The 13,601-nt window shown below is 36.6% G+C and overlaps 1 protein-coding gene across 1 annotated transcript; it reads left to right on the top strand.

Moving 5' to 3' along the window:
• Nucleotides 1-1,221: 1,221 nt before the first annotated feature.
• Nucleotides 1,222-4,926, top strand: LOC104229846 (RHOMBOID-like protein 1). Its single transcript, XM_009782564.2, has 6 exons — nucleotides 1,222-1,748; nucleotides 2,381-2,544; nucleotides 2,914-3,077; nucleotides 3,713-3,972; nucleotides 4,212-4,332; nucleotides 4,480-4,926. Exons 1-6 carry the CDS (start codon nucleotides 1,396-1,398, stop codon nucleotides 4,603-4,605), a joined length of 1,188 nt encoding a protein of 395 aa, XP_009780866.1. The 5' UTR covers nucleotides 1,222-1,395; the 3' UTR covers nucleotides 4,606-4,926.
• The last annotated feature ends 8,675 nt before the right edge of the window (nucleotides 4,927-13,601 follow it).

Genomic DNA, 13,601 nt, shown 5'->3' with positions numbered 1-13,601 from the left:
GCAGTGGATGAGGTTTTGGTTCAGTGTGCAAATCTTCCTCCTGAAGAAGCAACTTGGGAGGAGTATTCATTTCTAAGAAGCCAATTTCCAGATTTTAATCCTTGATCAAAATTTTTTAAGGGAAGTGGAGTGTCGTGTCCGACATGTGCTGATGAATCTTGATTCATTATTGTAGTTGACCCAGCTCAATATAATCCCATAGTTTTTTTTATTTACGCATTAGTCTTTAAGTTGCATAGGATATAGTTAAGTCCTTTTATCATTTTTCTAGTCTTTTACTCTTTACACTTGTCTACTATTGAGGTAGGTTGTTACATATTTTGGATTTCAGTCATTGTAATTAGAGACATGAATGAAATGAATCCTTTTTTCTTTATCTAAATTCTTTACTGTTTTATTGTATTTTTTCATTTTTCTTCGAATCAGTAATGAATCGCTACAAGAGAAGAGGATAAGAAGGTTTTAAGTACAAGCTACAACCTCAAAACCGTAGAGAGGGACAAAGGACGAGAAAACGAAGTAGTGGGATTGAGAGAGAGAGATCTGTAGCTTATTGTTGAAATGGGCTTGTTTAGAATGTTGTGTGATGCAAAATTTATAAAAAGTTTAGCACCGAGTTTAGTACATTTGATATTATGGAATCTAAATATAATCTTAGTTAAAGTTTTATGTAATATTTTTTACGTACATATCTATATCCTATGGTGAAAATACTATGTTCGGTTAAATCCATAGCTTATTAGCTACATCAGAGCCATTGTGTTTCAGAAATATTACCATTTCAGAAATATTACCATTGTACCATTCAGAAATAGCTACATCAGAGCCATTAAATTTTAGAGTAAGAATATAATTCATGCAACCATTCTATATACTATTCATCTATATACACTGAAACTTGCAGAAATGATAAAAGTTCGCAAATCACAATTCAAATGATATTTACGTTGAAAAAGGTACAATATTATAGTGTGAGTTTTGAAAATTACCCTTTTAGTTTTTGATTGATCAGTTAAATATCTTGTTGAACATAAAATCTTAAAGTTGTAAGCCAAACTGAACCAATTCATAATATTGAGTATAATAATTAAATCAAATTGGGCCAAATCATAATTAATGATAAGTATAGGTTGAGAAAACTCAAGAATTAACCCCTCATCCTGTGTAAAATTATTAACCTCCTTGATCTCATTTCTCTTTCTATAACTATAGGCTCTCTCCAAAAACAAAACTTAGTATTCTCCTCTTGTGTTTCACAACATGCAATTCATTGGAATGCTTTTCCTCATTTAGTGCTACATCAACCAATGGACTTTTTTACATAAAAATTCATAACCCCTCATATCTCTTCTCTCCTTTTTCCTCCCGGTTTTGTTCTTTGATCAAGGCAACATTATGGGAAGGAGGACTCCGTCGAGTAATTCTTCGCCGGAGTCGGACCTCGATACGATCAAAGTTCAACCTCGGGACAGCGGTCCGAATCTAGAGGAACGTGATCGGTACCCTGCACATTATTCTAACCAATATTCTCGTCCTCCGGGGCCGCCGCCTAATTATCAGCCCTATACAAAATGGTTTCCATGGCTAGTACCTATTGTTGCTATTGTCAATGTCGGTCTTTTTGTTCTTGTTATGTACGTAAATGATTGTCCTCGTAATAGTCAAAATTGTTTTGGAACCGAGATCTTTGGTCGTTATGCATTTCAAGATGTCCATGAGAACCCTTTACTTGGTCCCTCCACAACAACGTAAGTCCCTTTCTGCATTTTATTTCCTTGATCATAATCTGTTTTGATATATTAGCTCGTTCACAAATCATTACAGTTCTGTAAGACAGAATTATATGTATTTTATACGTAAAGCAACGTAATTTCAAGAATATATATGTTGCCAATACACCATTTAGAAAGGGGTATCATGCAAAGAAGAATATCTTATATGTACTTATTTAAATATATTTTTCCAAAAAAACAATATGTATATATATAATATGCCGACACTTCTTGAAAAATAATGCAATGTAAACATCAATTTGAGACAGAAAGTAAAATCTTAGAACCAACATAGTCCTAAAGTTAATCTCATTTACAGGTCGAATTAGTATAATAGATCGATACCGTTTACACAAAATCATGTGTACATCACTCTGTGTGTATAAAATATTCTTCGAGTTACGTCGAATAACTTTTTCACTTGATGAAGGCTTTTTGAAGAATGTAAAGTTCAAAGCTTAAACTCATTAACAGGTCGAATTAATATAATGGGTCGATGTTGTTTACGCAAAATTATGTGTACACTACTGTATGTAACGTTTTCACTTGATCAAGGGTTTTTGAAGAATGTAAAGTTTCAATGACATGCTCATTATTTATTCTTATAGGTTACAAAAGTTGGGTGCTCTTGACGTGAAAAAAGTGGTTGAAGGTCGTCAATTATGGAGATTACTTTCTTGCATGTGGTTACATGCTGGTGTATTTCATGTTGCTGCAAATATGTTGAGCTTGTTATTTGTAGGTATTCGTCTTGAGCAAGAGTTTGGATTTGGTACGTAAAAGAATTTTTATACTTCCAGATTATCAACTTAAATATTCATAATAGATGAATAATTAACTTGAAATTTATTGCTCGTTACCGGCTACAACCATAGGCGGATCAGAGCTAAAACTAGCGAAGGGTGGTCAGTTGGACACCTTTTACTGAAAAATTAGGTTGTCTATATATATTAAATATTGTTTTTATACAAGTATAACAAATCTTGAATATTCTTGAATGTTTTTACTGAAATTTCTGACTTCACCACTGGATACAATATGTAGATTTTTTTTAAAAAAAAATTTAGCGTATATAAATTAAAACTTTATTTTGATAGTACTGCCATAATTACTTTCTAACTTCTACTATCTGTTTTTCTAGTGAGAATTGGTCCACTCTATGTTTTGGCTGGGGTTGGAGGGAGTCTATTATCAGCTCTATTTGTGAGGAAAAAAATCTCTGTTGGTGCTTCTGGTGCATTGTTTGGTCTACTTGGAGCTATGCTATCTGAACTCCTCACAAATTGGACATTATATGAAAACAAGGTATGATTTAAACTCTTTAAATAATGGATTTAGCTTATACACTAGTCCTATAGTTTAATATCTTGTAGCAAGTGATTTATCTTGTTTTTCTTATTAATAAATCTTACTTAATATGGACGGTTACATGTAGCTATCATTTATTAGTGTAAAGAGTAAAAGGGTTAAAGATATCCATTTACTGTACAGAATATCTTCATTGTATCCTCTGTTATACTTTCGAGTTATTGGTACCGATGCCATTGACAGATGATGTCATGTTTGCCCTTGATTTCAACGAAACTCCAACCTGAAGTATACATAGGATATTTAAAGCAAAGTTAAAAGTCCCTTTTTTCCGAAATATTTCGATATACGGAATTCATCCAATTCACACTGGAACTCCATTTAAGTCAAGAGCAAATAAAAGATGATTTGCCAACATGGTAGTAGTATGAATGACCCAAAAATACACCGAATGGTAAATTTTAATATTTTATATAGCAGATGGGTGCATTTAGACCTTTTTCCTAATGTAATTTTTTTTAACTGGTCAATATAGAAAATTCTAACTCTAGTATAATTGGCTAGCCAAACTTTCACATTTCTTTTGGTACCTATAACAAATGGACTAATTAATTTGTTTTTTGTCAAAACAGTTGGCCACACTGCTTACTTTGCTCCTCATAATTGCGATAAATCTAGCTGTTGGAATTCTTCCTCATGTGGACAATTTTGCACATCTTGGAGGATTTATAACTGGATTTCTTCTTGGTTGTGTCCTTTTGATTCGTCCACAATTTGGATGGGTGGATAAGAAAAAAGCACCTTCTGGCTATTTTGCGGCATCAAAAAAATCCAAGTACAAGATTTATCAATACATACTATTGATTATGTCATTAGCAATTTTTTTAACTGGGTAAGTAATGTTTTTAACTTCTTGGTACAATGTAGGTTCGTTTATTTGTTATAGCAAGTAACCTGCCTTATTTTTAAGATAATAAATTTTACTTTTATGAAGGGTTATTTATAAATATCTTTCGAATGACCTGATAATACAATTTTCTTTAAATTATCGGTGTATATACAAGTTAACTCGGAGAATAATATTCTCTTGTTTTCGAAAATGTGATATTAATGGTTACATTTATTGTGTAGGTTTATTCTTGGTCTAATTCTTCTAACAAGTGGATGGGATGGTAACACACATTGCTCTTGGTGTCATTACTTAAGTTGTGTCCCAACACCTCTATGGTCCTGTACTGAAGCACGTTGTGCGGTAAAATCTCTCTACTACTATTTTTTTTTAAATCTTAGAATTGCTTTAAATTTATTTATTTTTCCCTTCTTTTTTTTTTTTGCGTTTTCTTTAAATTTTAAGTTGGGTAGCCTCTTAAAATTTATTTATGTGACTTTCTTTTTGCAGACCACCCAGCTAGGGAACCAAATGAACATGACGTGCACATCTAATCATAAAAATGGGACTTATATTTTGTCAAACCCCAACAACACTATAGAGATTCAAATGCTATGTTCCAAACTTTGCAAATGAAGAGTTCATAGTTGGAAAACTATTGTTTGTGGTGAAAATTATGATGCAATATTTTTTGTGGTTCATTGCCCAAGAACACAAGCTTTGGAGACTACAAAAAATTATGTAAACCTTCATTTAAACAAGTATATATATCTACATATAGTTATTATTATCAGTGAAATTTTTGTTGTTTCTTTTTCTTTTCTTTGTGTTCTGCTTTCAGAGATATCTCATCTGTATTTTTGTAATTGCTCTCACCAGTGTACACCACCATATGTAAATCCTTCTATTGTTGATATATTTTGTTTTTAATCTTGTATTATAACTAATTTTGTATGGATTTCAATAGCCATGTAAACTAGATTTTGATTCGTAATGAAATCGAAGTGATAGAGAACCAATTTGAACTTACTGTTTATTGGAAAAACGGTACGGTTGAATATGTAATGTGGTTTATAGACACGTGAATTAAATTGGTCCGATAAGAAACCACAAATAAATTAAATAAGGATAATTGAAGAAGAGACAAGCATAAGCTTCAGAATATTCCCACCGGGATTAATAATAATTGGAAAAATTCGAACAACGCTTAAAAGAATGAGAGAAAAAATATTAGTCTTTTGCTATTAGTATTTCTTGATGTTTTTGTCACGACCCCAAACTACCCCGGTTGTGATGGCGTCTATCGTGAAACTAGGCCAGCTGACACATTTCCAATTTAATCCACATTTCATTTAAAAGCTTAAGTAAAACCATTTTTCAACTGAAATCCGATAAGGACATAAAGTTAAAGTCAACAAAGCGGGAAAAAAAATACAAGCCCGACCTCGGGTGTCATTAAGTCATGAGCCATGCTACAATAGTTCTGAAATAAGACAAGACCAAATAGTCTGAAAATAGCAACAAAGTACTAATAGGAAGATCGAGAAGGAGAAAAGCGGAACTGTGAATCGCCAAGCAGCTACCTCGCTATCTCCATGAAGCCCGCGACCGGAATAGTCAACAGCTGCTACCGTGCCCTGAGATGCCTGGATCTGCACACAAGGTGCAGAGGGTAACGTGAGTACACCAACTCAATAAGTAACAAGTCCAAACTATGGACTGATAGGTAGTGACGAACCAAACCTCAACAAGTAATACAATTACTGTACAGAAAAAAAGTAGACATGCTTGCAGTTCAAGTAAAAACTCAACAGTAAATAAATGCAGTCTGAACAGTATGGAGTATGAAACTCAGGAAAATCTCAATGTACCAATGCACAGATATCATGATCAATATTCCGTATACCTCCACTCACAAGTGCTCAACCACTCGGTACTGTATATGGTCATCCGGCCCAGGGAAGATCCATCCCGAAGTATATATACATCACTGACCGCAGTTATCTAGTACCGAGGAAGGCCATTCCAGCCCTATGGAGAAGATCCATCTCCAGGTATAAATACTTCGGAAAAGATCCATGTCCAGGGAAGATCCATCCCTCAATATCATCAACTGCGCTCACTAGGGGTGTAAAGACTCCAGAGGGGCTCCTTTCAGCCCAAGCACTATAACAAGCCAACGAAGGCATAATCAATATCTTGCTATGGCGTGCAGCCCGATCTCATACTATCACTCAATATCAAGCACTCGGCCTCACTCAGTCATCACTCTCCAGTCTCACACACGGGATCAAAATATCATGATACTAGCCTGAATAATGATATGATGTGTCAAATAACAATAATCGAGACTGAGGCATGATATAATATGCATGAACAGGACTTAGTACAGAATATCAATGAAGCTAATGATATGACAGCAAGAAACGACCTCTCGGGTCTCAACAGTATTGGCGTGAAGCCTTAATATGATAATTAAATGATTTATAGCTTATTAACTTAATCACATAATTAGAGCACATATATCAGCAAGAAAGAGTCACTAAGCGATGTCATGGAATGATCTAGGCCGCGATTCTCACGGTACACGCCCACACGTCCGTCACTTGGTATTTGTGTCACCTAAGTAGTAATCATAGAACACATAGTTTGGGGTTTCGAACCCTCATAACCAAGTTTGGAAGCGCTACTTACCTCAAATCAAGCCAAACTCTAGCCTGCGACGACTTGCCTCTCGATTTGGCCTCCAAATGCCCCGAATCTAACCAAAATCACTATATTATCATCAATATACGCTAAAGGAATGAAACCCATACGAAAATTATCAAATTAACTCAAAAATCCCGAAATTGACCAAATCCGACCCCGGACCCACATCTCGAAATTTGATAAAAATTACATCACTAGAATCCTTATCCTCCACGAGTCTATACATACCAAGAACATCAAAATTGGACCTAAAATGGCTCCTCAAATCACCACTCAAAGCTCTCCAAAACTCAAGCCCTAATCTTCAATTTTAACCCTTAAATTCCACAAATTTCATGCTTAAACAACTGAAAATCATCATAGAATCGAGTTTTAGGTTCAATAAACTTACCTCAATGAAAACCCCCTTGATTACCTCTTCAAAACCCTCCAAAAAGCTCCAAGTCCGAATAGAAATGGTGGAAGATAATCCAAATTTCGCGAAGTCCACCTTATATACTTTCTGCCCAGGCATCTCGCACCTGCGGCCAATTTGCTCGTATCTGCGGACCGCTTCTGCGGTCCAGACCACCGCATCAGCAACTTCCACTTAAATCTCCCAGAACCGCTTCTGCGGTCTCGCAGGTACGCTCCACCTTTTGCACCTGCGGTTCTTGCACTTCTCAGCCTTGGCCGCACCTGCGGTCTTTCTTTCGCTTCTGCGGTCTCGCACCTGCGGTCCCCACTCCACAGGTGCGGTTATGACAGAATCAGCAGCTTCAACTGCCTTCTCAAATTTCCAAACATTCCGATAACCATCCGTAATCATCCCGAGGCCCCCGGCACCTCATCCAAAAATACGAACAAGTCACATATCACTATTCAAACTTATTCCAACCTTCGGAATACTCAAAACAACATCAAAACACCAAATCACCCTCGGATTCAAGCTTAAGGATTCTAAAACTTCCAAATTCTACAACCGATCCAAAAACCTATCAAACCTCATTCGAATGACCTGAAATTTTGCACACACATCAAAAATGATACAACGGACCTACTCCAATTTCCAGAACTCCATTCCGACCCCGATATCAAAATTTTCACTACCAACTGGAAAACGCCAAAACTCCAATTTTGCTAATTCAAGACTAAATCTACCACGGACCTCTAAAATACATTCCGATCATGCTCCTAAGTCCCAAATCACCTCACGAAGCTATCTGAATCATAAAAACCAAGTTCCGAGATCATTTACTCACAAGTCAACTTTCGGTTGACTTTTCCAACTAAAGTTTCCTAAAAAAGAGACTAAGTGTCTCATTTCTCTACAAAACCACTCTGAACCCAAACCAACCAATGTGATACGATGAAATATAGCTGAACAACAAATAAAGAAGCAGAAATGGGCAAAATGGAGCGGTAACTCATGAAACGACCGGCTGGGTCGTTACATCCTCCCCCTCTTAAATAAACGTTCGTCCTTTAACGAGTCAAGAAACATACCTAAAGCCTCAAACAAGTAAGGATATCTGCTCCGCATCTCTCGCTCAGTCTCCCAGGTAGCCTCCTCCACGGGCCGACCTCCCCACTGCACTTTATGAAGCTATATCCTTTGATCTCAACTTTTGGACCTGCTGCTCCAAAATAGCCACTGGCTCCACATCATAGGTCAAATCACCGTTTAACTGCACCGTGCTGAAATCCAAAACATGAGACGGATCACCAATATACTTTCAGAGCATAAAAACATGAAATACCGGATGCACACTCGACAAGCTAGGTGGTAAAGCAAGATCATAAGCCACCTCCCTAATCCTCTAAAGCACCTCAAAAGGCCCAATGAACCGAGGACTCAATTTACCCTTCTTCCCAAATCTCATAACTCCCTTCATGGGTGAAACCTTCAGTAGAACTTTCTCCCTAACCATGTAAGACACATCACGAACCTTCCTATCCGCATAACTCTTTTGTTTTGACTGCGCTGTACGAAGCCGCTCCTGAATCACCTTCACTTTGTCCAAAGCATCATGTACCATGTCTGTACCCAAAAGCCTAGCCTCACCCGGCTCAAACCAACCAAATGGATATCTAAACCATCTCCCATATAAAGCCTCATATGGAGCCATCTGAATACTCGACAGATAACTATTGTTATAAGTGAACTCTACGAGTGGTAGAAACTGATCCCATGAACCCCCAAAATCAATGACACAAGTGCGCAATATGTCCTCCAATATCTGAATAGTACGCTCGGACTGCCCGTCCTTCTGAGGGTGAAAAACTGTGCTCAACTCAACCTGAGTACCCAACTCTCACTGCACGGCTCTCCAAAACTGCTATGTAAACTGAGTACCTCTATCTGAAATGATGGAAACTGGGACACCATGCAAGCGAATAATCTCCTGGATATAAATATCTGCTAACCGCTCTGAAGAATAGGTAGTGAACACAGGAATGAAGTGCGCGGACTTGGTCAGCCGATCCACAATCACCCAAATAGCATCGAATTTCTTCAAAGTCCGTGGGAGTCTGACTACAAAATCTATGATGATTCGCTTCCACTTCTACTCTGGGATATCTAACCGCTGAAGCAAGCCACCCGATGTTGATACCCAATTTTTCCCCATAATAGTTTTAAAACTATGCCTTGGCATCAATTGTAGTATTTTTCATACAATTTCTGTATTTTTAAAATATTTTTATTAATTTATCCCAACATTTTATTTATAAAACAATCATTGATTGCATCACAAATAGTTTTATAATAATTTTTTGTGGCTTAATTTTCTCATTCACATTTATACTAAGTTTCAATTATTGCACAAATAGCCACTTTTGTATTTTTAGGTTGCAATTATAGCCCACGCACGCATTATTACATTATTTTACCAGAAAACAACCTTTTATATTTTTAAAATATTAAGTAACTATTTTAAAACATTTCCAGGCATGGAAATCATTTTTATAATGTATTAAGTATTTTTAAAAACTCTTTTAGCGATTAAATATGTATTTAACAAATAGCCCCATTCATTTGTACCCAGCCAATTAGACAGTACAATTTTTAATCCCACATTAGCCCAAAATCTAACCAGGCCTAAATCCCATCTGACCCTAACCCAATTTAAGCTTACTCGACCCAATACCCGGCCTATCTTGGCCGTTGATCATTTTGATCAACGGTCCAGATCTCCCCTTACCTTAATTAAACCCATATACCCCTTTCTAACCTAATCATTTCCCACCCCTTCCCCGCCGTCATCTATTCCCTCCTCTCTCAACTGCTCTCTACCTAAACCCTAATCTTCAGGCACCGTCACTCATCTACTGCCCTCTTATGGGGGCTCTTTACCACCTCAGGCCTCTAATGGCCTCCTGCTTGCTATGGTGTCTCCATTTTTTGGATCCTTAAGGAGATCCTCAAGGGACCTAGGCGGTCTGTTTACACCTTGGGGTTTTCTTGCACGTTTCAGGCTGTTTGGCTTGACCTTGAGTAAGATCTTTCTCATTTTTCGTCTTGAATCCACGGTTTCCTAAGTCTAAGCTCGTCTCTGTTGCCTTTCTAAAAAAACCCTAATTTTTTATCCTTTGATCTTCTCAGATTTGTCCAGATCTGAGATGAATCGAACTCACTTCACTTTGTTTTTTATGAAAATCTTCTGGTTTTACGAGTGGCTTTCCATTTTCTTAAACTAAGGTTTCCTGAAAACCGTTTTTCTTTAAAATGTTTTACTGACTTTAAGTATTTAATCTTCTATTTTCATGTGTTTTTGACTAATTTCGTAGAGTTTTCTTCAACCCTCACTAGTTTATATTGAAACCCCAACCTTTTTCGACATTTTGCTTTGATTCTGAGTCTCGCCGTGTTACTTGTTACATTGTTTATATTTGTGCTTTGACTTCCATGATTTTTCTTAGTCTAATTCAGTATCTTGTGACTTTTGCCCTAGTTCATCTCTACTAGGGTTTCTGAGTCGATCTCTTGGCTAATTTATGTATGTTTATGAAGTTTTATTTAGCCTACTCATCTATTTGTGGAAACTGATATTTTTCCTCTCCTTAATCAGTACTATTTTGGATTTTTGATTTACTGATTTGCTTGGTTAAAAATTATGTGTTGATTCGTGATTCATTCCCTTATTTACGACTTTAATTATTCTTATTACCTTATTGCCTGTAATGTTACTGATTCATCACGATTATTTCCTTAATTAAACTCTTGTTTTCTACCTCTTTACTTAGGTTTGATTTGATTTTATTTCCTTAAGTGACTCCTGTCCTTTAACCGTTGAGTAATTATCCTTAATTAAAGGAAGACTACGCTGATTGCGTGTGTGATTGATCTTGTAATTTCCCTGATTGCTGAGTTTTGATTTATTTTACCTTATTCCGCTCCGCTCCTAAACTGCTATATATACTCTTCTCTATTCTCAGTTTAAGACGAACATTAGTTCACCGTTACTCTTACACTCTAAAAAGCTCTCTATTTTTTCTGTTACTTGTGATATTCATTAGTCTTGTCGGTTGTAAACCAAGGCTAGAAACTGCACAACACCTGTCTTACATCTTGTGTTCTCTTTCCCTTAACTGGTATGCCTCTGATTAAATTTTAGAATCTAAACCCTATGTGTTTCATTACTGCCTTAGTTCATCAGTTATGAGTTCATTCCTGCTCATGTTTACTGTTTATCCAGCATGCCTAAATTGTCTGGTTCAATATGTGATTAGCATGTCTCAACTCTACTTGCCTGTCTACTGTTATCTAGCATGCCTACTGCTTCCTTGTTCAATATGTGATTAGCATGTCTCAACTATGCTTACATGTCTACTGTTTATCTAGCATGTCTAAAATCTTATTTTATTCAGTGTGTGATTAGTATGCCCACATTATAAATGCTTGTGTGGTGTTTTGCCTAGTCTGTTCATTTAAGTCATTTCCTACTCTACTTTACTAAGTCATCTAGTCTCTATAGTTGTTTGTTTGAGGCTTATGTGTTCTCAACATCTTTGCTCCATGTCTCAATCACCTACCCTTGTAACTAAATTAGTAATTCTGTACATATGTTTACTTCTATGCTCCATTATACACTAAGGTGTGCTCTATGTGTCCCCAACCCCTCTCTCCATGTGTGGAACCTGCTTGCCAAATGTTTCTGAATATGGTTGTTCTGTGATTTGTGTTTTGATTTCAAAGTGTTTTCATACTTTCCTCAAGATATTTTACCACCAAATTAGTACTGGTTTTCAGAAAATCTTTTCACCTCTAAGAGTCCTCTCTATGTTGTTTACCAAAACCCTTTTCAAATTATGCACTCTCACTTACTCTTAGATTATTAAGTCATGCCCCCCTGATATGTGTACTGCTTAGAGATCCTTGAGATCTCTCTGAACTCTGGCATACCAGGGATGGCTCTTCCATACTGCACATAATCAGTCCTTATTTGAGAAAGTCTGGGTGTGAGCACTGCCCAGGATCCTTGAGGTCCTTAGGAAACTCTGACACACCTGGACATGAAATTGGCAATGAAACCTTGGGCATGTGAGACTACTGGAGGCCTGGTACACCAGGATTTGCTTTGGGCCTACTTCAGTCTCCCTATAGCTTAATTTATATTCTATTTATGAATTTTTATTCAATTATTGGTCTGTAATAATTAATTGTAAATAGATATTGGGGTGACTAGTGAAAAGGGAGGGTAGTTATATGGTACTGTGGGTAAAGCTGGGTAGATAACATGCCTATAAGATTTACTTTGGTTCAAATGTGTTTTGTTAGATAACCTGCCTATAGGGTTTGCTTTGGGTGAATTAAGTTCTTCCTGCTTTGCTTTACATGATTAAACGTCATGCCTATAGGGAATAAAATAACTAAGGTTCAACTTTCATTACAACATATATTCAAATCCGTCTCTTTAGAAATCATGCATGTAGGTTTAATTGGTGGTCATACTTTCTCAGTTAGTATGCGTGTCTAACAAAACTAATAACAGTTTCATTCATTAGAGATAGAACTCATGTCCATAGGGTATTACCGTGTGCATTAAGTGCTAAAACGGGAACACCATGCAGTGACTTCTTAAATGTCACTAGAAAGCATGCCTATAGGATGAAGAACTTCAAAATGTTTCCCAGAATTGTGACTGCATATACACACTTAGGCAAGCCTTAGGACGTTAAGTAACTATGAAACCAGTTCTGTTTATATGTGAAATCATCCAGGCTTAACAAGCTGTAAAACCAGTAGGCAAACTTGTTAGGATTCTGCCACTTTCTTTATGCATATCCTGAATCTGTAACATTCATCTAGATATCATGTTCTTAGGATTTTTGAGCTTCTTTACAATCTGTGTTTTAGACGTGCTGTTTGTTCGCCTATATACGTGCAGAGGTAAATATGAGCCTTCTAACTGTTTGTCCCTATTTGCTTGTCCTACATGTTGTTTTCTTGTTTCCTAGATTTTTAACCTTTAAAAACCATAGGTTGTCTATAACTGTCCAGATTTAGAGGTCCTAAATTCCTCCAGGACCATAAGGAAGGGACGGGTAGCAGCACCCTTAGAGGTCATTAATTAAACTCGCTTATATAACCGCTAAGGGGAGGGTAATGGGTAGTAAAAGGATATGATGACATGCGCACTAATGTCACGTATAGCCCCTCTCATTGAGGAGTGATTACCGGGCATTGCATGGGTATGATCCTGTAGGCTAATTAAATTAGGACTTCCCTTTCCCAATTCCCTTATGTGTTTAAATTCTCTAAACTTCCTTTTCTTTACATATACATGTGTAAGCTTTCCAAACCTCTTTACCTTCATTATCTGAACTTCCTTAATTATATATGCATTTAGATGGGGAAAGCTACTTTATTTGCAAATACTTGCTTACTTGTTGATTGATTAATTCATATAGTTTAAGTTCGGCCGAGACCCACCATTGTGGAC

The sequence above is a fragment of the Nicotiana sylvestris genome, chromosome 2, assembly GCF_000393655.2.
Source record: "Nicotiana sylvestris chromosome 2, ASM39365v2, whole genome shotgun sequence".
NCBI lineage: Eukaryota > Viridiplantae > Streptophyta > Magnoliopsida > Solanales > Solanaceae > Nicotiana > Nicotiana sylvestris.
The sequence above is the reverse complement of the archived record's forward strand: the minus strand, read 5'-3'. Positions and strand labels throughout refer to the sequence as shown.